General features: G+C 45.6%; 2 protein-coding genes across 2 annotated transcripts in view; one reads left to right on the top strand and one right to left on the bottom strand.

The window, feature by feature from the left end:
- Eipr1 (EARP complex and GARP complex interacting protein 1) overlaps positions 1 to 994 on the bottom strand; it is a 106,279-nt gene extending 105,285 nt beyond the window's left edge. The window contains exon 1 of the mRNA XM_060366533.1: positions 784 to 994. Within this exon, the coding sequence (XP_060222516.1) occupies positions 784 to 825 (42 nt within the window). The 5' untranslated portion in view covers positions 826 to 994. The remainder of the gene's footprint in view (positions 1 to 783) is intronic.
- Positions 995 to 2,346: 1,352 nt separating this feature from the next.
- The window catches only part of Trappc12 (trafficking protein particle complex subunit 12), a 62,430-nt gene continuing 39,183 nt past the window's right edge, over positions 2,347 to 25,593 (top strand). The window contains exons 1-3 of the mRNA XM_021653569.2: positions 2,347 to 2,499; positions 4,867 to 6,104; positions 14,461 to 14,577. Of these exons, the coding sequence (XP_021509244.1) occupies positions 4,872 to 6,104; positions 14,461 to 14,577 (1,350 nt within the window). The 5' untranslated portion in view covers positions 2,347 to 2,499; positions 4,867 to 4,871. The remainder of the gene's footprint in view (positions 2,500 to 4,866; positions 6,105 to 14,460; positions 14,578 to 25,593) is intronic.

Genomic DNA, 25,593 nt, shown 5'->3' with positions numbered 1-25,593 from the left:
TCAAGGGCACACAATGTCCAAGGATTTTATTTTTATGGAAGGAACACAAAATAAAGGAGTGAGGGTGATGGGCCTAAACTGGATTTGATTCCATCTAGATGTCAGATCTAATTCCCGGGATAATGAAGAAAATGACAGAAGTAGACAAGAGTCAAAGACAGGGCATGTAGAAGAGGCATCCTGATTCTTAGCATGGGGGCTCTGGGTACCCAGGAAGGCACTGAGAATGGCAGAACTCCCCAGTGTATTTTTAGCAAATCATGGCCCTGGTCTGAAGAACTCCATGGGACATGGAAACTCTGATCCCATTATTCACTTGAATCTGTAACCTAAACTGCATACATCACGAATAAGATTTAAAGGGGTGGAGTAGAGTGAATAAACAGAATTTAACAGCTATCGAAATTAAAAGTTCATAAGGAAAAAAAGCAAGTGTATTCCAACCCGAGTGAGCAAAATGCTTCTTAACACCCACCCAGCACTTTTCCCCCTGAAGCTCCTCTTTGCCGGGCTTGAGTAGTATCCAACACACGTCAGTGCTCAATAATTGCTCCTGGAGGTGTCAGTAGTGCGAGTGTAAAGAAGACACCAGCGGGGCCGAGTGCTCACCCTCTGCCGTCCATGCCAGCCCTGGGCCTCACTCGGCCACACAATGCGCGTGTCCCCTCTCCCCAAAACCGGGCCATCAAGCTCAGAATCCTTGGAACCAGACAGAATGCGCGCGCTCGTCCACGCTGGTCAGGAGTCTGGGTGGCACCAACCCTCGGACTCCGCCATGCCCACCTGGAATTCCAGCCCGTAGATGACCGGCGCGTCGTCCTCCATGATGCTCTGCCTGCCCAGCCTCTCACTCCTCAGTGCCGGAGTCCCAACCCACAAGCGATCCCCCAGAACTCATTCATTCCCCGCCTCAAACAGGTCTTAAGAGCCCCAGACCAACTCCCTGACGGCTCACTTCCTGTTTTCTTCGTCGCGTCATCAATACGCTTCTCCCGCTAGCCAATGGCGGCAGGGTCTTTATCCTGCGCATGCTCATTTAGGTTCTCATGAGGCTCTGCAGCCGCGGGGGATCCTGGGTTGGAGGGCGGGGCTAGGAGCAAATGCTGTGGCAATAGACCGCCATCAGGGCGGCGCTCTTGTGCTCTTGAGCTGCTCCCTGGAGCTTCCATGCCCTGCGCCCTAAGAGAGCAATTAAAAGGGACCTTATGGTTGGCAGTGCTTCACTCCTAAACCGTGGTGCTGAGCACCAGGGCACTGTCCGACCTACTACCAGGACCTTTGCTCCAGCCTCAGGAACAGGCACTATTCACTTGAATCTGTAACCTAAACTGCATACATCACGAATAAGATTTAAAGGGATGGAGCAGAGTGAATAAACAGAATTTAACAGCTATCGAAATTAAAAGTTCATAAGGAAAAAAAGCAAGTGTATTCCAACCCGAGTGAGCAAAATGCTTCTTAACACCCACCCAGCACTTTTCCCCCTGAAGCTCCTCTTTGCCGGGCTTGAGTAGTATCCAACACACGTCAGTTAGATAACATGTAAACAGTTAGACATCCATATAAACATGAGATGCTGCAAGCTTGAGCCAAGATGGTGGTGTAGCTGAGCTGTGAGGTGCAGCAATGTGCATTTCATGTGGCCACCTCGTCTGCACAGGGACACAGCTAAGCCCACGATCTGTACTGCTCAGAGCTCCCGAGGCAGGAAGCTCTTATGTCCTGGTATGGACAGTGCAGGAAGACAAGAACACACCACAAGAACTTCACTGGCCTGGTTCTGTGGAGTTCTGGATCTGCACACGTTTCTTCTGTGTTAGTGATTGATGCCAGTCTCTTGACTGACCTTCATGACAGCGCTTTATGTGATGCTACTATTACCCACTTAGTAGTCATCCGTTGCCCTCTGCGTATAACACTAACTTTCTGGTAAAAACCTCTGGCCACTAGTTTCACCAATCCCAAAGCTAGAGATGCCATCAGATAGCACCCAAGGCCTACAGAAGAGGGTTCCCTCTTTTTGTAACCCACCTACTCACTGCTTCCAAAGCGTGCTTGAAAAATGTTTATTTATTTTTTTGTTACTGTAAAACTTCATCAAATTGTTGTGTCAGAGAGCAGAATTTATGGTGACCTGAATGTGTGTTCCCATCATCATTGGCTCCAGAATAAACTCTCCTCCCCTAGACAAAGTTCTAGGAAAAAGCACCCTTGGTTGGTGACGGGTCCAAGAACAGTGGATTTCCTTCAATCACCAAGGTGCCCTCTCCACATTTTGGCTTTAGGTCCCGCCCACAGCTCATGAACCGGAAATGCGCTACTTCCAGTAAGAGCTAGAAGCTCCCGAACTGAGCATGTGCGGAAGTCGGGCCTCACTGGCCTGCACGCGCAGACGCACAAGCGCGCGGGAGCTTGGATCTTGAGTCCATTTCCGCTCTTCCGTCATCTCTTCGGACCCTTTTCACCCGCGGGTGACCCGACCTCAGGGGCGGGTGGCAGGTGAGGAGCGGGTTGCAGTGACGAGGGTCGCCGGAGACCTCGACCTTCCCACGGAGGGTGGCGTTCGCGCGTAATCACCGCCCTCGGACACGCAAAGCTGGGATCCGCCAATCTTGGCAGCCCCAGCAGGGGTTGGCTCTTTTGACCGTAGCCAATTCCGTGCCCCCTGTGGTTTTGGAAAAGGTTTCTCATGTATAAAGTACGGGTTCCTGTGCATGCGTAGTAGGCATCCGTGTTACATTACCAGTGTTTTTGTTCTTCCCCAACTTTTGCTCCTGCTGTCCTCCGTGTCTCAAATCCCCACAGTTATAACACTGCAGTAAACCAAAGTCGGGGTGAAGAGATAGTTAGGGGATGGGGTGCCTTAAGAGACAAACTTACCCTGAGCACTGAAGAGTGAGTAATGTTGTTTGGCAGTGTTCATTCCGGTAAGCTCAGCGTTCAGGAGATTGAGACGGGAGACGGGAAGACTGTAAGGATGAGGTCAGTACGATAAATAGGGAGACAACCCCACACCCATCTCAAAAAAGAAAGAAATGATAGAGGCTAAAACGAGGGCTGACAGGATGGCCCAGTGTCGGCCACCAATCCTGATAAGCTGACTTGGATCTGCAGGAACCACGTAGTGAATGAAGAGGCCTAATTCCAGATGATTATCTTATGACCATAAACACACAAATGAGTGAATACAGTAAGACACCGCGTTGGTCCTGAGCCTGTATCTCAGCATTTGGGAGGTAGAGGCAGGAGGCTCAGGAGTTCAGTATCGTGTTCTGCCACGTGACAAATTTAAGGCCAGATTAGGTTACCCAAGACCTTGATTTATAAAAACAAATTCTCACACATATTAAAAGGTTGAGTAAAAGTAAAATAAGTAGCCAGCCAGTGTGTGGTGAAATTGGGGTGTGTGTACACTGTTGGAGGAATGGAAGGGGGTTCTGCTGCAGTGGGAAAACTGCAGTTCCTTGTGAAAATAAACAGGTGATCACTGTCAGGCAGTGGTGGTACATGCCTTTAACCTCAGCACTGGAGCAGGACGGGCCTGGCAGGAAGATCCCTTAGTTTGAAGCCAGTCTGCTCTACATAGTGAGTTCCAGGGCAGTTGTTGCTACACAGAGAAACCCTGTCTCAACAAAAAAACAAAGAAAGAAAATGTGATTACTGTATGGTACAGGTTTATCTCTGGGCATTGGAATAGAAATTTGCTGTGCCAAAGAATGGAAATTAAAGCCTTGGAGATACATTCATACATCCTGTTCACAAAAGCACTGTGCACAATTGCTAGAGACTAGAAGAAACCCAGGTGAATGGATGAACAAGCGCCACATGCCTGCAAAGCAGTGTTCTTATTCACCTGTCAAAGGGAAGGAAGGCCCATAACATGCTGCAGCACGATGATTTGTACAGTGTGGAGAATGAACTGTGATTGCTGAGCTTGCAGTTCAGATGAGTGAGCATTTAGGAAGCAAAGAGAACAGATAGCACATAGCAGACAGAAGCCACAAGTAGACAACAAAACCTCATCCAGTCAGGGCTTACAACATCCAACAGTGGCCTGATTGAGAGAGAGCGCAAAGAATATCATCAAATGGATGCCCACAACATCCCTCGGAGCCTGCTGGGGAGGCAGCAGTCATGCTGGAGTTCTGAGTTGAGGGCAGAGCAGAGCAGCCTCTCCATGAATGAGCCTCACAGTGTCTGTTGCCAATGGGTACCTTCTAGCTGTTCTCAAGAGCTTGTGTTTACTCTCCAGATGTGTTGCTGTTCTCAGCCTATACCCGGACAAGGGCCCTTGGAGGACACTATGAGACAGACATGGTTGGGCCTGAGATGCGGGCCAGGGCAGATCTGAGCTTCACAATAAGTGCACCCAGCATTTGTTTACTGATAACTAGATATTGCAATGGATGAAGGGCATCATGATGAATGCTCTATGGGTCCCCAGAGAATTCCAAAAACTGGGAAGTAGGATGGTGTTTGTCATATGTGAGTACAGGGAGAGTTACTAAATGGGTACAGAATTTTTGTTTTGCAAAATGGCCAAAATTCTAGAGGTTGATTGGACAACAAGGAGAATGTATTAAACATTGCTGAACTCTACACATAAAAATGGTGGCTAGTAAATTTTAAATGTAATTTATCATAATTATAAATTTCTAACTTTGTACTGTTTGGATGTGGAACTATTAAACATTTGTTTCCTTGAGCCACAGAATAAAGTAGCATAGCCTATGTCTCAGAACTGCAGAAGTTGTGAGTTCAAGTCCACCCAGGTTATGTGAGATCCTTTTCCAGAAAAGAGAAGCCAGTTATTTCCCAGTTCTTGAAATAAGACAGTGATGTGATTTGTGACTGTCTATTTTTTAGACAACATGGAAAAAGCTGAAGATGGTGAACAGAGTCCAAGTGAGGCGTCTCCTCCTGCCCAGACAGGGCCTGAAAATCTCCCTCAGCAGGTGTCTCAGGAGGAAGCGGGCCAGGTGCTGTATCACGAGGAGACCATTGATCTTGGTGGAGATGAGTTTGGATCCGAAGAGAACGAGCCAACGTCCGAAGACTCTCACAACTTCGTAGATAGGCTTAATGAGCACATGATGGAGAGCGTGCTCATCTCCGACTCTCCTAACAACAGTGAGGGCGATGTGGGTGACCTCGGCTGTCTGCAGGACGTTGCAGAGCCCCCCAGAAGTGCCACTGATCACAGACTGCCCAGTGCCATAGACAAAGAAGCCGTGGACACTCTGAGTAATGGCAGTGAGACTGATGGAGACGATACGCCCAGAGATGTTTCAGACATGACGCCCGACAGCAGAGCCTCTCCGAAAGAGGACTCAACCCAGGAAGATGTGACAAGCATGCCTGCACTGGAAAATGCTGGCACGGAGGATGTGGAGCCTAGGGATAGCCAAGTACCCCCCGAAGAGCAGACTGCAGAAGTGTCTTCCAGCCAGTCCTCCTCCAAAGACGAGCCCTTGCCTGTCTGCACCATCTTCAGCCAGGCCACCTCCACTCCCTCGCAGCCACACTTGTTTCTGCAGGATGGCTTCCAGTCCCAGATGGTGAAATCTCCAAGTTTCAGTAGCACCAGTGAGATGTCGGCCAAGACCCCTCCTCCGATGGTCCAGCCCAGTCCCAGCTTGAGTACATTTTTTGGAGATACAATGAGTTCTAATTCCTTGGCCTCTGACTTCTTTGATTCCTTCACAACTTCTACTTTCATTTCGGTCAGTAATCCCAATGCAGGTTCCCCAGTTCCAGAAAAGCTGTCTTCACTGGCTACCCCTACAGGAGAAAAGTCATCAGATTCTCCCAGCCCATCTTACTCTACAAGGATGGATAGATCAGAATCGGGTGTTTCTCCGGCCCCTCTGGATGTCTCTGAGTCTCCAAAGCCATTCTCACAGATCCAGACTGTGTTTGCTGGGAGTGATGACCCCTTCGCCACAGCCCTGAGCATGAGCGAGATGGACCGGAGGAATGACGCATGGCTTCCCAGCCAGGAGACCAGGGAGGTTCTGATGTCAGTAGCGACCCAGCAATATGGCACTGTGTTCATAGACAAGGAGAACCTTACCATGCCCGGCCTCAAGTTTGACAACATTCAGGTAGGACAAGTAATGTTTCTGTGTCCCTGTCTCATCCCATGTAATCTCTTTCTAGAAATGTGAATAACAGAGACGTATTAAATCTGGCTTTTTCTTTTCTTTATTTTTGTTTTGTTTTGTTTTGTTTTTTGAGACAGGGTTCCTCTCTGTAGCCCTGGCTCTCCTAGACTTGTTTTGTATACTAGGCTGACCTTGAACTCACAGAATTCCCCTGCCTCTGCCTTCCAAGTGCTAGGATCACAGGCATCCGTCACTGCCACCCAGCTAACTGTGGTTTTTCTAGTTACTAGGCTTGACAGCAGCTATAACTGCAGCCCCCTAAGCAGAGCATAATGAGTGTGCTTTGCAGGCGTGTGTGTCCTGCCTACTTCTTACATCCTGCAGCAGCAAGCTGATCTGTCCTCCAGTGCCTTCCAGACTCTGTTGTTTGCCCTGCTCCCTATATATGAACCTTTATAGTCATAGAACAAAAGAAAGTCAAGAAACAAGTCACTTGCCAGATAGATGTGTGGGACATCAGGTAGGCTGTTGTAGCACAATAGGAAGGAAGGAGCATTTTGCCATAGGTCTCCAGTGCTGCCTGATGACATGCTTATCTTTTGTGTTACTAGAACCTAGAGGTGTGTTAAGAATGCATTGTAAGGCAGGGTTGTGCATGCCTTTAATCCCAGCACTCTGGAAGCAGAAGCAGGCAGATTTCTGAGTTTAAGACCAGCCTGGTCTACAAAGCAGGTTCCAAGGACAGCCAGGGCTACACAGAGACATCTTGTTTCAAAAGCACTCCCCCTTGACTTTCACCCCTTTGTGGGGGGAGATGCATTCTAGAGCTGAAAAGATGGCTCAGTAGTTAGGAGCACTGGTTATTCTTTGAAGGAACTCTGGTTCAATTTCCAGAACCCACATGGTGGTTTACAACTGTCAGTTCCTGGAGATCTGACAACCTTTTCTAGTCTCCTCAGGCACCAGGCACACATGTGGTGCACAGACATACATGCAGGCAAAACACAGACACAAAAGAAAATAAATTTTTGAAAAAATTAAATAAAAAAAGAGAAAGCATTCTAGGGCTGGAGAGATGGCTCAATGGTTAATAGTGCTTGCTGCTCTTCCACAGAACTAGAGTTTGGATCCCAGTCTGAGCTGCCTGAAACTCCAGCTCCGAAGGAGCCAGTACCCTCTTCTGGCTTCTGCAGGCATTGTACTCAAGTGCACGCGCATGCCCACACACATATATATATACATATATATATATATATACACACACACACACACACACACCCTGAAAATAAGTCTTTATGAAAGAAGAGTGCATTTCACTGGTGTCAGCTGAGACGCAGTAGATTAGGTCAGCCTCAGAGCACTATAGAGGATGACTGGATGAACTGAAGAGTCTAGATGGTGTTAGCTGTCAGTCTGTAACTTTCCAGGCTTCTGCAATCAAGTTCTAATAATCATCAGTCTTGCAGAGACTTCAGTGAAGACATGGCTTTCTTTTGTGAACTTCTGTGTCCCAGATACCAATCAGTTCTTCTTCCTCTGTTCTTCCACTGGTGTGGGTAGTGTCCTTTGCTCTAGATCAGCTCCATAAATACTTACATTGAGGTTTGTTCTCCAAGCAGCTTATCTTAGTATCTAATTAAAAGTCTCCTTTTTATGGGATAAATTTGTGTTACTTATTTATTCAGCAACTTCGGTGGCAACCACGTTAAGTTAGAGAAGCCATAGAGTTATGCTTGCAAAGCTGTATTCAACTATAGTACCATTCCGCAAGGACATACACGTTTTCATCCAAGTGCTCTGTTGCATGGTATCTTGGTTAGGGTTACTATTGGTGTGATAAAACACCATGACCTAAAGCAACTTGAGGAGAAAAGGGTTTATTTCACTCACAGTCTATATAACAGTTCATCATTAAAGCAGTGAGGGCAGGAACCTGGAGGCAGGAGCTGATGCAGAGGCCATGTAAGCATGCTGACTTGCTCCCTATGGCTTGCTCAGCCTGCTTTCATATAGAACCCAGGACCAACAGCCCAAGGATGGCCCCACCCACAACAGGCTGGGCCTCCCCCATCAATCACCAAATAAGAAAATGCCTTACAGGTTTGCCTGCAACCCCATCTTATGGGAGCACTTTCTTAGTTGAGGCCTCCTCCCTATCTGGTGACTCTAGCCTGTGTCAAGTTAACATAAAACTAGCCAGCACATACAGTATCAAAGATTTTTCACTGTGGCATTTCCATATGAAGATGCATGTCCTTTGCTCATACCTCCCACTACACTCCTTTGTCTCTGTCACTGGCCAGCTTCTTTCTTCCAAAGTCCATTCTGCTTGCCATGGTGTGTGTGTGTGTGTGTGTTTTAATCTAGTCTCCACACATGAAAGAGAGCATAGGATATTTGTCTTTCTCTTTTCCCTTATATTGTACTCTCTTGTTCTCTACCTTGGGTCCTCCCCCAATAAAGTCCCCTTTCTGCTTTCATAACTTGTATTTTTTTAAGTAGAGTCCTCATTGGACAGGAATCATGTAACATTTTTCTTTCAGGTTCTGCTTTATTTCATTTAACCCTGTTTCCACAGTCTCTGCAAATGACTTCATTCTCCTTCACGGCTGCATAAAATTGTGTTGTGTATCCAGATCATCTTGTCTTTATCCAGTCATCTGTTCATGGCATCTAGGCTGATTCTGCATTTTGACTGTTGTTGGTCTAGTGCTGTGGTGCACGTGGATGGTCGGTCCCTCAGTGCTATGCTGACTTCATGTACTTCACTTCCTTTAGGGTAAACCTGGAATGCCATTTAGGTGGTTTAGGTGCTAGGTTTTTCTGTTTGTTTGTTGTGTTTGTTTTTGAGACAGAGTTGTGCTATGTAGCCCAGGTTGCCATTGAACTTACTGTAACTTAGGCAAGTGTCAAACTCCTGGTCATCCTGTCCCAGCCTCCTAGTGTGGGTACACAGTCCTGAGTCACCACACCCACCTCGTAATAGTTCTGTTTTCACAGGCTCTCCATGTGGATTTCCTATAAGGTCTGCGCCAGCTGACATTCTCAGGGCTCTGGCCTTGGTTCTGGGTGCTCCGTCTTACATTGTGCTGTATATATGTACCATATAGAGGACAGATTGTATTTCAGATCTTTGTCTGAGCTGAAGAACCAGAAGTTGCCGCTAATCGTCTGGAAAGTGCAAATGGAACCCACAGAGAATGATCCCCTCATTCCTGTTAGGATGGCTGTTAACAAAAAGACAGGTGATAGCAATAATCACAGTGAATGGAGCTTAGTAAGCCACCATGGAAAGCAGCCTGGAGGTGCTTCAAGATAAAAACTGGTGTCACCACATGGTCCAGCTAGAACCAAAGTCAATGTCTTAGAGAAAGGCAAACTCCCATGTTCATTACAGCCTCATTCATAACAGAGCTGTCCCATCAGCCTGAGTATCCATTTCTGGATGCAGAGGTAAAGAGAATGTGGTTGGCACATGCAGATGATTGTTTTCCAGTCTTTACAAAGAGACTCCTGTCATTTTGACACATGGAACAACATGAAGGATGAGGTAGTAAATGAAAAAATTCAAGCAAAGAAAAGACAGAGATTTATAGAATTAAAAAAAAAACTGAACTCACGGAGAAAGGACAGTAGAAGTTTGTGGGAACCAAGTTTGAGGTGAGCTGGGTGAATGAGATCTAGTGTGCAGTATGATGGCCCAGTTAAACTGCTCTATAATTAGAGTTTATGACAGCAGTTTTTAGATGACACACACTTACTCACACACACACACATTGTGACTATGGGTAGTAGTGGTGTTCAGTGCACCCTATCCAAATATTAAATCAGTATATTGGACACCCTAAAAACACACAAGAGGATCAAGAGTTCAGGGTTACCCTAAATACCAAGTTCAAAGTCAAACTAAGTGTGTGTCTATTTTTATGTCAACTTGACAAGAGCTAGAATCACCTGAAAGGAGGGAATCCTAATAGAGAAAATGCCTCCTTGAGATTTGGCTGTAGAACGTTTTCTTAGTAGTGATTGGTGGGGCCATCCCTGGGCTGGTGGTCCCAAGTTCTATAAGAAAGTGGTCTGAGCAAGCTGTGAGGAGCAAGCCAGTAAGCAGCACCCCTCCATGGCCTCTGCATCAACTCCTGCCTCCAGGTTTCTGCCCTGGTTGAGTTCCTCTCCTGACTTCCTTTGGTGATGAACAATGATATGGAAGTGTAATCTAAATTAACCTTTTCCTCTCCAGATTGCTTTTGGCCATGGCGTTTCATCACAGCAATAGTAACCCTAACTAATACATGAGGGCTATATGAGACCTTGCCTCAAGAAACCATAACAAAAACATTAAATAAATAAAATGTTTTATACTTAACCACATTCCTTTTCAAAGATTTGGAGGACTGGAAAGGTGGCTCTGTGGTTAAAAGTGCTTTCTACTCTTGTAGAGGACCCAAGTTTGGTTCCTGGTACTCAGGTCAGGTGACACACAACCTCCTGTAACTCCAGCTCCAGGAACCTGATGCCTTCCTCTAGCCCCGGCAGGCACTGCACCTGTGGCTTCCACTCACACAAACACAGGAATAAAGTGGAGCTAGAAATCAAATTAAGCAAACGGTTTAATTTTAGCAGTATTTGGGGGCCCACAAAACTTCTTTGAGGATCTCAAGAACTACCTGGTACACAGATATGCCCTTACCGATACATGAATATTGGACAAACCTTTTGTTGAAGGGGCTGTTTCAGGTAGTCGCTTTGCCAATAACGTATGTGACCCAGAGGTCTCCATGGAATGATAAAACTTTAATGAACCCTACAGTTTGAATTTCTGCTAAGCTGCACTGACCCAGTCCAGTAGCAACCTAAGTGACAGTGGCTGAATTGGATAGGAATTTGTGTCCCTAGAGTGTGACAAACCACATTGTGGGGTGGCAACAAATGCATGTCCATGACTCCCCACCATCAGGGTGAAGGAAGGTAGGGCTTTCCTGATCCCCACGTAAGGCTGTCTGTCCTCCCTTATGCTCACACTGCCCCATCTTGTTATGAACATACCAGGTTCTCTTTGCTCCTTCCCTTGACCTCAAGGTCCAAGTGGACAGGGACCAGCCTCAGAGGCCAAGGCAAAGAGCTAAGCCAGAGCATAAGCCAGGAGAGTTGCAAGGGTTAGTGGAGGGTTAACAGCCTACAGTTCCCTTCTCAGCAGCTTGGCTCCTTTTGGATTCCCAAATGCCCCTGCCTCTTGCAGTTTTATCACCATCTGTGGAAGAACAGACTCAGTGGCAGGTAGCCCCAGCACCACCCCAAATGGACTCAGCTCAGAGTCTCCTACCTTGGGGCCGGGGGGGGGGGCTGGATAAAAAGAGGAACAAAAGCTGGTTTGCATGACAGCACTGGCTCCGTAAGCCTGCTGGCTTGGTCCATCCCCAGAACTCACTGGGGAAGGGGGGAACTGACCCCAGGAAATATTTCCTGTCCAATGAAGCCTAGGTCACTTGGAGGTCAGACTCTTGTTGCTCGGTGAAGAGTAGAATTCTGCAAGTAAGAGAATTAGCCTCAGGCAGGGTTAAGCTCCCTAATTGTTTATCCAACACAATGTGGGCACTTAAATCCACTGGAGAATGAAGTGTGTGTACCCTACCCTGTGTCCCTTGGCCCAGGACTCAGCCACTTGACCCCACCAGCCTGCAGATGAGGGTTAGTTAGGCAAAAGTAAAGTATTATATCCCTGGAAGGTAAAAGTGGAGATTTATGGATGATTAAGTCTTCCCTGCGGTGACTTCCCCTGGCACAAAACTTTTCAGGTTCTTGTATCTGTAATCACTGGTGTTGCTGAACTGTTGTACTCTATGGCTGCACCTGCAGGTGTGTCCAGCATGTAAGTAGGTTCCAGATCTCCTAATCATGCAGGCAACGTTGTGTATCCCTCTGTGTGTGTGCCATGCACATGCACACTCACACCCCTGTCAGCATTGCAGCAAAATAACAATGTTACAGGTGAGGTGTGTTGAGTGCAACCAATTCTAGCACGGGGGGGGGGGGGCTGAAGCAGAGAACTGAGACTTGAAGGCCAACCTGAGTGACACTGCAAGACATGTGTACAGAGTCCTGTGTGTGGACGTATGCCATGTTTTCCTTAGCTAGTTCATGGAGAAAGTGTGTTTAACTCTAACAAGTAGAAGAACTGCACCAGGCAGTGGTGGCACACGCCTTTAATCCCAGTACTCAGGAGGCAGAGGGGACGGATCTCTGTGAGTTCGAGGCCAGCCTGATCTACAAATAGAGTCCAAGACAGCCAAGGCTATACAGAGAAACCCTGTCTTGAAAAACCATAAGCGAGAAAGGAGGAAAAATTTAACCACTCTAAGATGAAGAAATGGTCAGTAGTTACGAGCACTTGATATTCTTCTGAGGACTCAAGTTCAATTCCTGGCACCTACATGGCAGCTCCCAGCCATCCATAACTCCAGTTCCATGGGATTTGACACTTTCTGACCTCTTCAGTGGTCACCACTTTCTGACAGTGTCCAGATTGAATAAGTCAACTGGGAGAGGAGTTTGAGCCAGAACAGCTGAGTTGAACCAGCAAGCCCAGAACTCAGAAAGAAAAAGAAAGGGTGAGCTTATTAAGCAGTAAGCCTCAGAGGCCTAGATTAGATTGTACAGAGGCTAGAAGCTTCCAGGCTAGCTTCCAGGCTAGGCTAGGTTAACAGATGAGGCAGTAAGCCTCCCAGACAACAACTGAAACAGGTAAATAAAAGTTACTCTTACAGTCATAACTAATCCCTTTTTAATTTTTGCATTATTTGTTAGTGTGTGTGTGTGTGTGTGTGTTCGTGTTCCTGTGTTCCATGGAGCTTATATGGAGGGCAGAGACAACCTCATAGGGTTGTTTCTCTCTGTCACCTTTTTGCATGGATTCCAAGGACTGAATTCAGGTTGCCAGGCTTGGCGTTGTACAAGGGGAAGCACTGTTACCTGCTGAGCCATCTCCAGTCACTAAACTTAAAGGAAAAGAATTGTAAGGCTAAAATGTATTTACAGTATGAGCTCAGTGGTGATGTCACTGGGATGGAGGAGATGTCTCTGCCTGTCTTGCCTGGCATGTGGATTTGATTTTGCTTTTGCCTAGCTCTTTGCCCCCACAGCTCCAGAAATTCTGTTTGGCACTGAAAGCATTTTTGCTATTCATGGGGTCATGCATTTTAGCCCTTTTTAATTTTCCGTTTAAATGTTGCTTGTAGATCACAAAGCTGCTCTTGTGGCTGTGATAGTTGGAGTATTTTACCTTATTCCAAAAGCAGAAATTACAAAATTGCTACTACTAAATATTTGACCCAGTGTAGGAAGATGCATGGCCTGGCCTCCTTAGAGCACCAGGCTCATCTGCCACACAGGGCTGGAAACAGCACAGATGCATGTGAGCCCCTGCTGAGGTTGGTAGCCTCCCTCTCTAGGTGTCCAACGAACAGGCAGCATCAGCAAGACCGGAGGCATCATCTCCAGCAAGCAGGTTTGGGTGCTCCCTCAGCCTGTGCAGCACAGAGGTCTGCACTGTCATTGGTGAATACTCATCCCCATTTGTTGTTGACTTGCTACATCAGTCAGCTCCCTCATGTAGCCTTGGAGAATCAGGAACTTGTGGTCACTCAGACACTCATCATTTGGCACATTCCATGCTTCATGTCAGCTAGATTTTTTTGCCCATCATTCCAGGTCCTTAGCACCCCAAGGCTCACCAGAACCTTTTCCTCCTCCCCATGGTCTTCTCTGACTCCCCTTCTAAGTAAGTAAAACACTTGAAGTGACACTTACTGCCCTCTACCCTGTTTCCAGATGGACATAATGAAAAAAAAAAAAAAATCAAGTTGAGACACCAAAATTACCCCAGTGCAGTTGTGTCCTCTAACTTCAGCAAGCCCAGACAAGACTGGGACAAGAGTCGTGATCACATTGGGCTTGGCTAGTGAACTTATCATTAAGGAGGGGCCAGCAGAGGTAAGTTCTCACACACACAGACACACACTCGGCGAACCAGTAAGCCTGAGGAACTGGTGCAGTGTGAACACAGCCCTTGTCAGTCTTCCACATGGTGCCTCTCTGAGTGACCACAGACTCCTGTCTCCGGTGTGTCACCTCAAGGGGGCTCTCCCCTGAACCCACTGCTGAAAGTCCCTGTCCTTGACAGGTTGTGGTCTCTGCTGAAAGACTGATCTAGTGGTAATATACTGCTTTCTTCTCAGAATAAAGAATAGCTGTCAAACTGGGACTCTTCTAGAAGTTACAGCTTAGCTTCCATCTGATGGCAGTTTTCCTGGGCAAAGCCAGTAGACATTTCTTTGTCTCTTTCCCACATTCTCTCTAGGGAGATGCCGTTAAAGACTTGATGCTTCGCTTCCTGGGTGAGAAGGCTGCAGCGAAGAGACAAGTCTTAAATGCCAGCTCGGTGGAGCAGTCCTTCGTGGGGCTGAAGCAGCTCATTGTAAGTAGACACCCTGATTTCAACATCTTTGATGAGGCCTGGCTTCCTTCATAGTCCTTCCCTGGAAGTTAATTGCTCTGAATAGAAAGTGTTGTGTTCCATGTCAGTGCTGGGCAGCAAAGAGCACTCCATTAACATGCTGATATTTGAACTTCATTTCGTTACTCTGAATGATCAAAGGACTGGAGGCAGAGAGACTCCCATTAGCTACAACAAATACAGATAGGTCTTGTTTCGCTTGCTTGTACATTTTCATTTTCTGAGACAGCGTCTCACTGTGTCACCTAAACAGGCCTCGTTTTCACAGGCTGGAGTGGTCCCCCTCACTCTCTGTGACAACAGGCATGTGCCACCTTGCCTTGATGGTCCTTTCAGATGGATTCCACTTGGTCTGGGTTCACTGCTTGACATTTTCAGTTTTCCTCCGTTCTCTGAGCAGGTCTCTCTAATCTGCTAGTCCTGCGCCATTAGCACCACGCAGGCTGACCTCTTCCCAGTGAATTCTGAACTGAGAGAGCTTCAGCAGTAGTGGTTGCTCTTCTGGATTACCAGGGGGAAGTCCTGGAGGCTGATCAGACAGGTCTCCTGTAGGGATCCTCAGGCAGCCTTCTGGTAAAGGAATACTCTCAAATGGTAGCCTTGTCTCAGACTGCACCTCCTTCCCCACCTCACTCCAGATCTCTAGGATTGCTCCCCCATGGGCGTGCCTTGTAAAGGGATCTAGGAAATGAGTCTGACTGAAGAAATGAGAGGTCCAGCCTGTGACCTGACTGTTCAGTCGCTATCCTGATTGTATAACAGACTAAAGGATTCATTCACTTTCAAACTTAGAGTGAGACCAGATCTCCTGCTTCATGCCACTCACTTTTCAGGAGTTCTATGTCTTGGATTTTGGTTTATTTTGGTTTTTTTTTCCCTGTCATAACTAGTTTTTATTTGATTTTCACCTATTTCAAGCAAGTGTTGAGACCTAAAAATATAATATTTGAGAGGCTTGTGGTTTTAATAAGGATTAACTGCAGTCATCTAAATGAGGTGAGGGGAGCAGGTGAAATGGCTCAGAGGGTAAAGCCTAGGGACCAGGGTCTAATCCCCAGCACTGACATGGGGAAAGCAGAGAACTGATTCTGAAATTGTCCTCTGATGCCCACATTCGTGCTGTGGCACAAGACACGCACACACACACAACACACAAAGTGCATACAGAAACTGAAATAAAAGAAATGATTTTAAGTCAGGTGAAGGAACTGAAAACAAAAGTTTCTGAGTTTATGTTGGAGGCGGCCAGTGTTGAGTGTCAGCTCACCCAGCTGGGACACACTTTTCATGTCACAGAAAGCTCTTAGCTGCATAAGCAATTTATGAAACATTGCAGAGTCAGGTGATCCTCAGACTCATGTTGCCATCAGTTCCACCTTCAATACAGATGTGAAAGGCAAGTAAATACACCTGCCAGGGGTTACAGCAGTTTGATAAGTGTCTTAAGTCACAGCTAGGGGTTAGTAGCTGTCTGATCTTAACAGTGAAATGCAGCTTTGCTCCTTCACTCATTCTCTTAAATTCAGATGCCCAAGCCACATGAAGGATTTTTTTTTAATAAAAAATATTATTATGTATAAGTTTTAAGTTTATTTGTGTGGGCATTCTGCCTACATGCATGTCTGTGCACCATGAAAGAAGCAGGCAGCTGTCACCTAGAATTGCCTTTCCTCTCAAAATCTTTCACTGTGCTACTAATGTGTTCTCAGAAAGGTCAGGGACCCATATGTGTGCCCTATTACATACATAACCATTAGGGCTTAATTTTCAGTAAGTGTCAATCTAATGTCCCGTTGCTTCTCTTACTAAAATGATTCTGTGGTTATTCCTGTGATTAAAAGCTTCATGTAGCTCAGCATGTCGACAATGCCTGTAATTCCAATAGCCTGAGGCCAAGGTGGGAGGATTATGTGTTTGAGACCATTCTGGGATTCAAAGCCAGTCTTTAAGAAAATAAGACTTTGTCAGAGGAAAAAGCAGGATGCTAGTTTGTTGTTGTTTTAAACAAGGATACCTGTGTTAAGAGTCTGTTTTTCTGTCATTGCTGGTAAGATTGTGGGTGACCATCTCTATGGCCCATGTGAGCTGATAAGTGAGCAGACCTTTCCATGGAAAGCAGTGGCCATTCCCCTCTCTCGGTTAGGACTTTTTTAAAGAAAATCACACCTGACTGGACAACAGGCAGGCTTCACTTGAAGCATGACTTCGTTTCCCAGTACATCTCGAAGTCACACACGGGCCCTGTACTGATTGCTTTGTGTGTTTCTGCCACCTGTGGTTGTTCCGCGATCTTATTGTTTTCCCCATCCACTGAAAATGCTATAGGCCATTGGAGGTTTTCCTGCAGGGTTCCAGCCGGGGAGCATCTTCAAGATGGGTGTATTCATAGAAAGGCCGTGCTATTTAATTGTGTCCTAAGTTATTTGTGCTATCTCTAAGGACAGGAAAGAGCTTCTAAATATCTTTTGCTCAGTCGTGTCAGAGTGTTCTAAGACTGTAATTTACAGATAAGTGAATGTCACTGCCTGAAGAGAAGGACATTTCAGTCACCTCTGTGGTGGTGTGGTGCAGAGTGAATGGTGTCCTTGGAGCACATGTGGACAAACTATGCACTTCATTGATTGCTCAGATACGTCTCACTGGACAATTTGTCTTAGCTTTTGAAATCAGAGAATGCCTGTGCTCAGTTTTCAAATAGTCTTGTCTTGTTTCCTAGTTTTTAAAAAATAATATGTATTTAAATTTAGAAATTTTTCTCCTATCTAACTTCATCATCAGAGTGCTATATGGCCTATCCAATAGAGGTGAAGTTTCCATAAGATTCTTGGAGCCTAAAGTATTATGAGGCATGCTTCAACCTCTAATTTAAAAATACATTTTTAACTAAATATTTCCAACATCTAGCATTGAAAATAGAAGGGAAAGAAGAAGGTATAAAATGCTGAGAATAACCAAAAAAAAAAAAAAAACACTAAGAAAATAATTATCATTTTAAACAGCAGGAGGTGGGTGAGTGATCATAAGAAGTAATGCTAGGGCTGGGAGTGTAGTTCAGTGATGAAATGATGTCCAGCTTCAGCTCCAGCACCACCACCAGCCCCAAAAACCTAAATACCAAAGGAAAACAACAAAAAAAGACAACTGCTTTGAAAAAACCTAAAGCTTTGAGTATGTGGAACTGACAGAAGATATAAATAGAATACATTTACATATAAATATAAAAAGAACTCCTTAAACTTAGAAGGAAAAGAAATAGGCTGATAGGAGAGAACATAAAGAGGATCGTGGAAGTTAGGTGGCCAGTAAATATGGGAAGTGCTCAACTCCAGCAAAGAAGCGTAAACAGAACAGGATCATCCCAACCCTGGCAGCTTGGAAGAGGTCAGCAGCACAGCCACTCACTGAACAGGAGTCTGTAAACTGCCTTTACAGAACAAATTGACGGCTAGTAACATGAATTGTCTTAGGTTTCTTCTGCTGTAATGAAACACCATGACCAAAGAAAGGGTTCATTTGGCTTAAACATCCTGAATTACAGCTCATTTAGGGAAGCCAAGACAGGAACTCAGGCAGGAACCTGGAAGCAGGAGCTGATGTAGAAGCCATGGAGGAGTGCTGCTTACTGACTCGCTCCCTATGGCTTGGTCAGCCTGCTTTCTTACAGAACACAGGACCACCAGCCCAGGGGTGACACTGCTCCCTTTTGAGCTAGGCCCTCTGCTGTCAATCATCAATCAAGGAAATACACTACAAGCTTCCCCACAGACCAGCTATAGTGGAAACATTTTCTCTGTTGAGGATCTCTCTTTCTATGTAATTGTAGTAGGTGACTAGGTGACATAAAATCAGCCAGCACATGGATGTTCTGTAACCTTTGTCCCCACAGTCCCACTTCCAGTGTTAGGCTTTAGGAAATTTCTAGGAAGGCCAGCTGTGGTGGTTCACACCTGCAGTCCCAGCAGGAGATTGGGAGATGGAAGCAGAAGGATCCAGAGGTCTAGGCCAACCTCAAGTATGTAACAAGTTTAAGGCATAAGGTACATCAGATCCTGTCTTAGAGATCCAGAACACCCCAGAAGTTCCCAGAGAAAGGATAGGGTTGTAGCTTAGTGACAGAGCACTTGTTTGGTATGCACAAGGTCCTGAATAGGGAGGCCTAAGGGATTATGGTTGACAACAAAGACAGGGTTTCACAAGAGGCAAAGCAAAAAGAAAGTAACACCTAGACCCCAGCCATGCAGGTGGAAGCAGGAGGGTCAGCTTCCAGCCTGAGCTGCAAATTAGGAATGTCTTGAAACAACAACAAACCATAGCAAACAGTAAAAACCTCTCCTGTGCAGGTATAGAAAGATATACCAAAAATATTTCTTACTTCCAGGCATGGTGGTGAACATCTTTAATCCCAGTACCATGAGGCAGAGGCAGACACAAATCTCTGAGTCCACCACCAGCCTGGTCTACAAATCAAGTTCTCGGCCAGCCAAGGCTAGATAGTGAAATGCTATTTCAAAAAAAAAGTTACAAAGGCTGACAGCTGGTAAGAGTGCTTGCTTGTGTAAGCATGGGGGCAGGGCACTCACATAAAAGCCAGGCATGGTTGCATATTCCTGTGATTGTAGCAATGGGGAAGAAACATACGGGTCCTAGGAACTCGCTGGCTAGCCGATATAACCAAAAAGGCAAGATTCCAGTACAGTGAAAGATGATGTTTCAAAGGAATAAAGCAGAGAGCAGTAGAAGCAGACACCCAACTTTTTTCTCTGGCCTCTACATACATATTTGTAACCACAACAAAGAAAACCATGTTATATACAGTCAGTTAAACGCTTTGGAGCAATTGAAATAACTGAGCTACAGCAGCATTCATCAATATGGATAAATTTGAAAAGCAGTATTGAACAATAAAAGCAACTTCACAAGCCTGTCTAGAGGGTCCCAGTTTGTGTTCATATGTGGAAACTGCTGGATGCCACCTTAGCCATGACTCAGAAAGCCAGGCAAACTGTACGTTTTTCTGTTAGTAATCTACCCAGCTCACTTCTCACCTGCATATTCTCCCAGCACCTCTAACAAGTGTCCCCCGTGTTAACAGCTCTGAGATATCTTGTTCTTTGCTACATTGGCTCTTCCATGCCCTTGTGACATCCCTCCCTCACTCTTGAGGAATCCATGACAGAACAGTGACAACTCTGCCCCGCTGGCTCCCAAAGGATCTAATGGCAGATTAGTGAGGAGAGATGGCTGTAGTCACGGTTCACTCCCTTGGGCCTGAAAATGTCTTAAACACAAAGTATACAAGGCAAATATTGTTTTTAATTTATTTAATTTCTTTTTTATGTGCATCAGTGTGACGGTGTCAGATCTTGGAACTGGAGTTACAGACTGTTGTGAGCTGCCATGTAGGTGCTGGGAATTGAACCTGGGTCCTTTGGAAGAGCAGACTGTGCTCTTAAACACTGAGCCATCTCTCTAGCCCCAAGGCAAATATTTTGAATTCTCTCACCAGGAAATAAAGACCTTGAGTTGAAGCAGTGAGCTAAATTTACTAGCATGTACTATGTGATCTCCTCCCTCATCTCTTGGTGACTGTTTAAAAAGCAGTCTGAGATACAGACTTGCAGGCAGAACACCAATATACATAAAAACAAAACAAAACAAGCCTTTTAGGGCTGGAGAGATGGCTCAGAGGTTAGGAACACTGGTTGTTCTTCCAAAAGACCCGGTTCAATTCCCAGCTTCTACGTGGCAGCCCACAGCTGTCTGTTAATTCCAGTTTCAGGGGATCTGACATCTTCACAATACACATACTTACAGGCAGAACACCAGTATACATAAAAACAATCAAAAAGCAGTCTGAGTGAAATCACCCTTTCCTGTTTCCCACTTACCTGGTTGACCCAGGCTAGACCGAGGATCCAAACCACTAGTAGCAATTGGTCCTGTGCTACCAGGACCCTTTCTGCCTGTATGTTTCAAATCTGAGCCTGGTCCTTGACCCTCTACCACAAGCTGCTTGTCCCCAGATGCCCTTACGCTCCCCTCCCCAGTCTCCTGAGAAATGAAGGTGGCAGAGCTATCAGGATGCTGCCCTGGGTTATGGTGTTATGGTGTGTTATGGTAAAGAGGAAGTAGGTCCTTGTGACTCCCAGAGTTTGGCTGTCAGGTTAATGTTAGTGTTTTCAGATGTAAATGTGTGTCTTGTATAGAGCAGGTATGGCAGTTATCAGGAAAATATACAGTCAGGCATCTGTGGGAATGTTGCTCAGGGAGGGGCTGGTAACACTATAAGACTTCTGCATCCTGCTTATCCAGGGAAGAAGCCACCTCCCAAAGATGTACACTTACTTAAAAGATGAATAATTAAGATGGTGGGGTTTGCTTCGTTTTTATTAGCAGATCTAGTTTGAGATATAGAAGACAACTCAGTGTATGGAATCACAGTGGGCTCCGCAGGGTTTTTAAGATATTTCACTGTTTTTAATCACTCATGGAACACTTCATATCTGCAAATTCCTTACAAATAATTTTATTGCACATTTAAATGTTTTATTTGTAGTGGGTATCCATACAGAGTGGTTATAAAATGAGATAGGAGCCTTTACTGCATAAGAATTGTTTTAAAATATGTGAACAGATTTTTCGCATGTACATATTTTTGCCCACACACATTCTAATTGCCTTTTCTAATGTGTTAAAAAGATAACAACATACAGTGTGGCATCATAAAACTTAACATCAGGAGATTCAGTATCTACTACAGTCATTCCTTGGTATCTATGGAGATGGTTTTCAGGAACCCCACAGATACCAAAACCTGTGGGTGTTCCAATCCCTCAATTGCCATGGTGTAGTGTCTGTGTGTTTCTTACACAACCCCCAGTATAGTTGACCCCATTACATTCGTTGTGACACCGATGCCCACAAGTGTGTTGCATGCAGCTGTTGGGCTGCATGGGGCAGGGTTCATCTGGCATGAACACAGCCCACATGTGGTTTTCTAACACTGTCCATTGATTAGATGCACACCTGCAGATTGTGAAAGTACAGGGGGCTGCTGGGTCTAAATCCTTAAACTCTTCAACCCACTCCTGTGCCAGACCTCTGCTTGTTGCTTGCCTGAGCCCACCAAGGCCACCTTCAGCAGCCGCAAGGAGTGTGGTGACTGCTGAAGAGTCGAGCAGGGCTGTGTGGCCACAGGAAGCAAACAGGAGGGACACGCTCATTAGTCACTTACAGCTCCTGTGTGCGCTGGTTCTAAAGTACCGATTGAAAAGGCCTCACTGGGTAGGTTGGGGGTGGAGCCATCACTGCAGAGGGACAAGGGCAATGGGCATGCCCATTTCCAGAGGGCCAGAAAGTGGGAGCTTTGGGGGAGGAAGGGCAGCTTTTCATTCACAATGCTCCTGAGTTTGCAGATGGAATATTTGTGCTAGTGTGTATGTAGATACATACAAGGCCTTTTCCGTATTTATGTATACATGATGTAGATGTGTCTATAAAGATGTTTTTTTACAAAAAAAAATACGAAGGCATATTTACAAACATACTACACTCAAATTTCACATGATATTTTCCTATAGTTTTTATATAAGCAGCATTTTCCTTTTATTATATCCCTGTTTCAGCAGCCATATTTACTAACCCAAGGGTGGCCCTAGTTTAGCTAACACTTGAAATAGCTACATGTGAAATGTTGGTGCTAAGAAAACTGAGCAGTAATGAAGTAATCTATCTGGAGGCTGCCCGTTGACCTGAGCCAGTTTCCCCATGCTGGGTGATGAGGACACTTTCGCTGGAGTACAGTGGCTTTGCTCATGCACCTCCACCACCTCTGCCTTTCAGATTTCCTGTTGCTCTGCTCTCCTTCCCCTCCACTCCTGCTGCTGAACCGGTGTGACCTAGTCTGTGTTTCCATTAACAACTAGTTTGTTGGGACTTCTCTCCCAGAGTACAGGAAAGGCTATAGTGGCCTGCTTGAATGATGACAGGATGGTTTGGCCATCGTGCACATTTTCTGCAGAGCTGGTCCTACTCCGGTTTGCTCCTATGGCCACCACAGTCTTGTGTGGCTCTCCAGCAGTTACCATGTTCCTCCCCGCCTCAGTGGTGGCCATGGTGAGGTCAGGCAAGCAGCAAGATGAGCAGGTCAAGCATGGTGTTCTGTGCACTTCCCTCAGTGGTACCACCATGGCTTTATAAAGCCATGGCATACAGGACAGCTAGTGGGGGATCCTCACGACACACCCTGAGGCAGAGCCCCTATCCATGACTCCTTCAGTTAGTCTCAAGAGGAAAATGACAAAGGGTGTCATCTTTGAGGTAGTTAAAACATACTGTTTTCCAGAAAGAATAGTATATTTACATTGATCCTCATTTCACTTTAGTTGTCTCCTTATTTGCCCTCACTTTCATCCTTTAAAACTTCTTTCTGATTTCTTAGGCTAACAAAGGCATCTGCTTTTTCATAGTTTCTGTTAGTATAAGTAAACACTTTTATTTATTGTCATTTTGTTTTGCTATGAGTTTACTGTCTGCTCCCAATTCTTTGGAAGTCTGTTTATGAGAAATGCTGTAATAAAGAATACTTTTCTAGGCTGGGATGGTCGGCCAGCCAATAAAGCACTTCTTCTACAAATTACAGAACCAGAGTTTGATCACCAGAACATGTGTTAAAACACAGTGCCTGTTTTTATACGTGTTTGTAATCATCTGCTTGTAATCCCAGCACTGGGGAAACAGAACAGATGGACCTCAGCACTCATTGGTCAGCCAGTCTGGCCTACTTGGTTATGAGAGACCCTGTGTCAAGAAAACAAAGCAGAGCAAATCTGAAGAAGGTTGTCCTCTGACTTCCACGTCCATGTACAAATATGCCCAAACCCATTTCCATTCTCAGTCCCATGTGAAGTTAAATGCTAAGGAATGAAACTGTTAGATATTGTTGATCTTTGGTGGCCACTGATCATTGAGACCCAACATTCCTTTATCCTCAAGAATTGAATCCCATCCTCAGTTCAGTGCAGCCATGCTGACGATGTACATGAGGTAATGAAGAGCAGGAAAGTTTGCCAAGCTCTGGAAGGTGAGTCTGTGCCCACAACCCTGCCAGCTGGATTAGAGGAAGACCAGTGTGAGTCCAGAATAGAGCAGGGTGGGAGGGATTGGAGACAAGGACGGGCAGTGACAGTTTCTCAGAAATGGCCAGTAAGAGCCAGATGAAGCTCTTTTGAATAATGGATGTAATTATGCTTCCCCTAATGGTCACATCAGCCCTAGGCAGTTCACAGTGCTGATTCAGGAGTGTGCTTACACAGGTAAATGAGGGAAGAGACCTAGCCAGGCTGTGGGCTCCATACAGTTATATAATGACAACAATAAGGAAAATGTAGGAGACACATACTTAGTAAGCACCTGCTGTGTACAAAGGATGTATTGTGTGTCATGCCCAAGTAAGCAATCATCCATGCTCCAGGACCTGTCCCCAAAACACCAACAACTGCTTTGTGGCAGTGGCATGCCCCAGGGCTGCCCAAGGTTGCTCTGTAACAACCATTAACTCCTGTTCATAGTTTCACAAGCAAACAGGCAGGTGTGTGCTCTCTAACCTGTGTAGCCATTATATACTTTTCTGGTTTTCTATTTTCATTCTTCTTCCATTTGTGACAGTGAGAAGTTGACTCCTTGTCCTCAATGGAGCAAGATCTGGATTTCTTTTATCTAGCACAATTAGGCCTTACCCAGGTGCACATTATCTTAGGCCTGCCATACCTTTATATTTTGGTTTTTGAGTTTCGGGTTTTATCATTGTTGTTATTTGTTTGTTCATAGGACTTTTTGTTGGTTTCTTTTTGTTCTATTTTTTCAGTTAGGGTTTCTGTTGTTGTGAAGGGACACCATGACCACAGTAACTCTTATAAAGAAAGGCATTTAATTGGAGATGGCTTACAGTTCAGAGCTTCAGTCCATTATCATCATGGTTGGAAGCATGGTAGCATGCTGGCAGACATGGTGCGGGAGACTGAGAGCTCTACTTCCAGATCCGCAGGCAGCAGGAAGAGAGTGAGACACTGGGCCTGTCTTGAGCATCTGAAACCACAAAGCCCACCCCCAGTGACACACTTTCTCCAACAAAGCCACACCCACTCCAGCAAGATCCTACTCCCTTAATGGTGCCACTCCTCCCTATTGGGCCTATGGGAGCCATTTTCTTTCAAACCACCACACTCAGGCAGGTCTCAGATTCACTATGTACCCTCAAACTATATAAGGCATATGCCCCCATACCCATGTCCACTTTTCCTGCTTGGGATATAGATGTACAGGCCAATCTGGGCCTACAGCAGTTGCTGTGCTCTGATCAGCACAGAGTCCCCACTGCCCAACACCCTGGGCCATCCTCTGACTCAAGCCCTGCTTCCCTGCAGCTTTGTAGCTTCCTGAACTCAGTGTGCTCTCTTCCCAAGCTCCACAGGTTTCCAGTTCCACATAGGCTGGGTTCTCCATTCCCTCGAGCCACTTGTTATCTTGTAAGACTCCATCCACTGTGGTCTCAGTAGCCTAGGTGGGTTTTCCACTGATCTTATAAATATGTATACGAGCAAGCATGCATCTTCTCACTTCTTCCTGCGTGTGTGCATACGTGTAAATGCAACTGGTACTTCAACTATCTGGAATTAAATTGAGTCCACATTGCCAAACCATGTCCTTCCCATCTCCCTGTCTCTGGCTTGTATCTTCTCACCTGCATCCACAGGTCAGAATCTAAAATTCATTCCACCCAGCCCCCCAGTATATCATCACTGACCTAGTTCTCCACTCCTGTGTACAGTCGTATGACACCAGTTCTCATCCCTCAGGTTGCTCAAGTTTTCTGTCAAAGAGATGGTTAAATTTTTAATTTTGAACTTCTCACCTCTGGCATGCTACAACTGTTTTGGTAATCACTCTAAATTGATAATGAGAAAAAAAGAAATGGAA

This window comes from Meriones unguiculatus, chromosome 1, assembly GCF_030254825.1.
Source record: "Meriones unguiculatus strain TT.TT164.6M chromosome 1, Bangor_MerUng_6.1, whole genome shotgun sequence".
Lineage (NCBI taxonomy): Eukaryota > Metazoa > Chordata > Mammalia > Rodentia > Muridae > Meriones > Meriones unguiculatus.
This window is presented reverse-complemented; position numbering and strand designations above follow the sequence as displayed.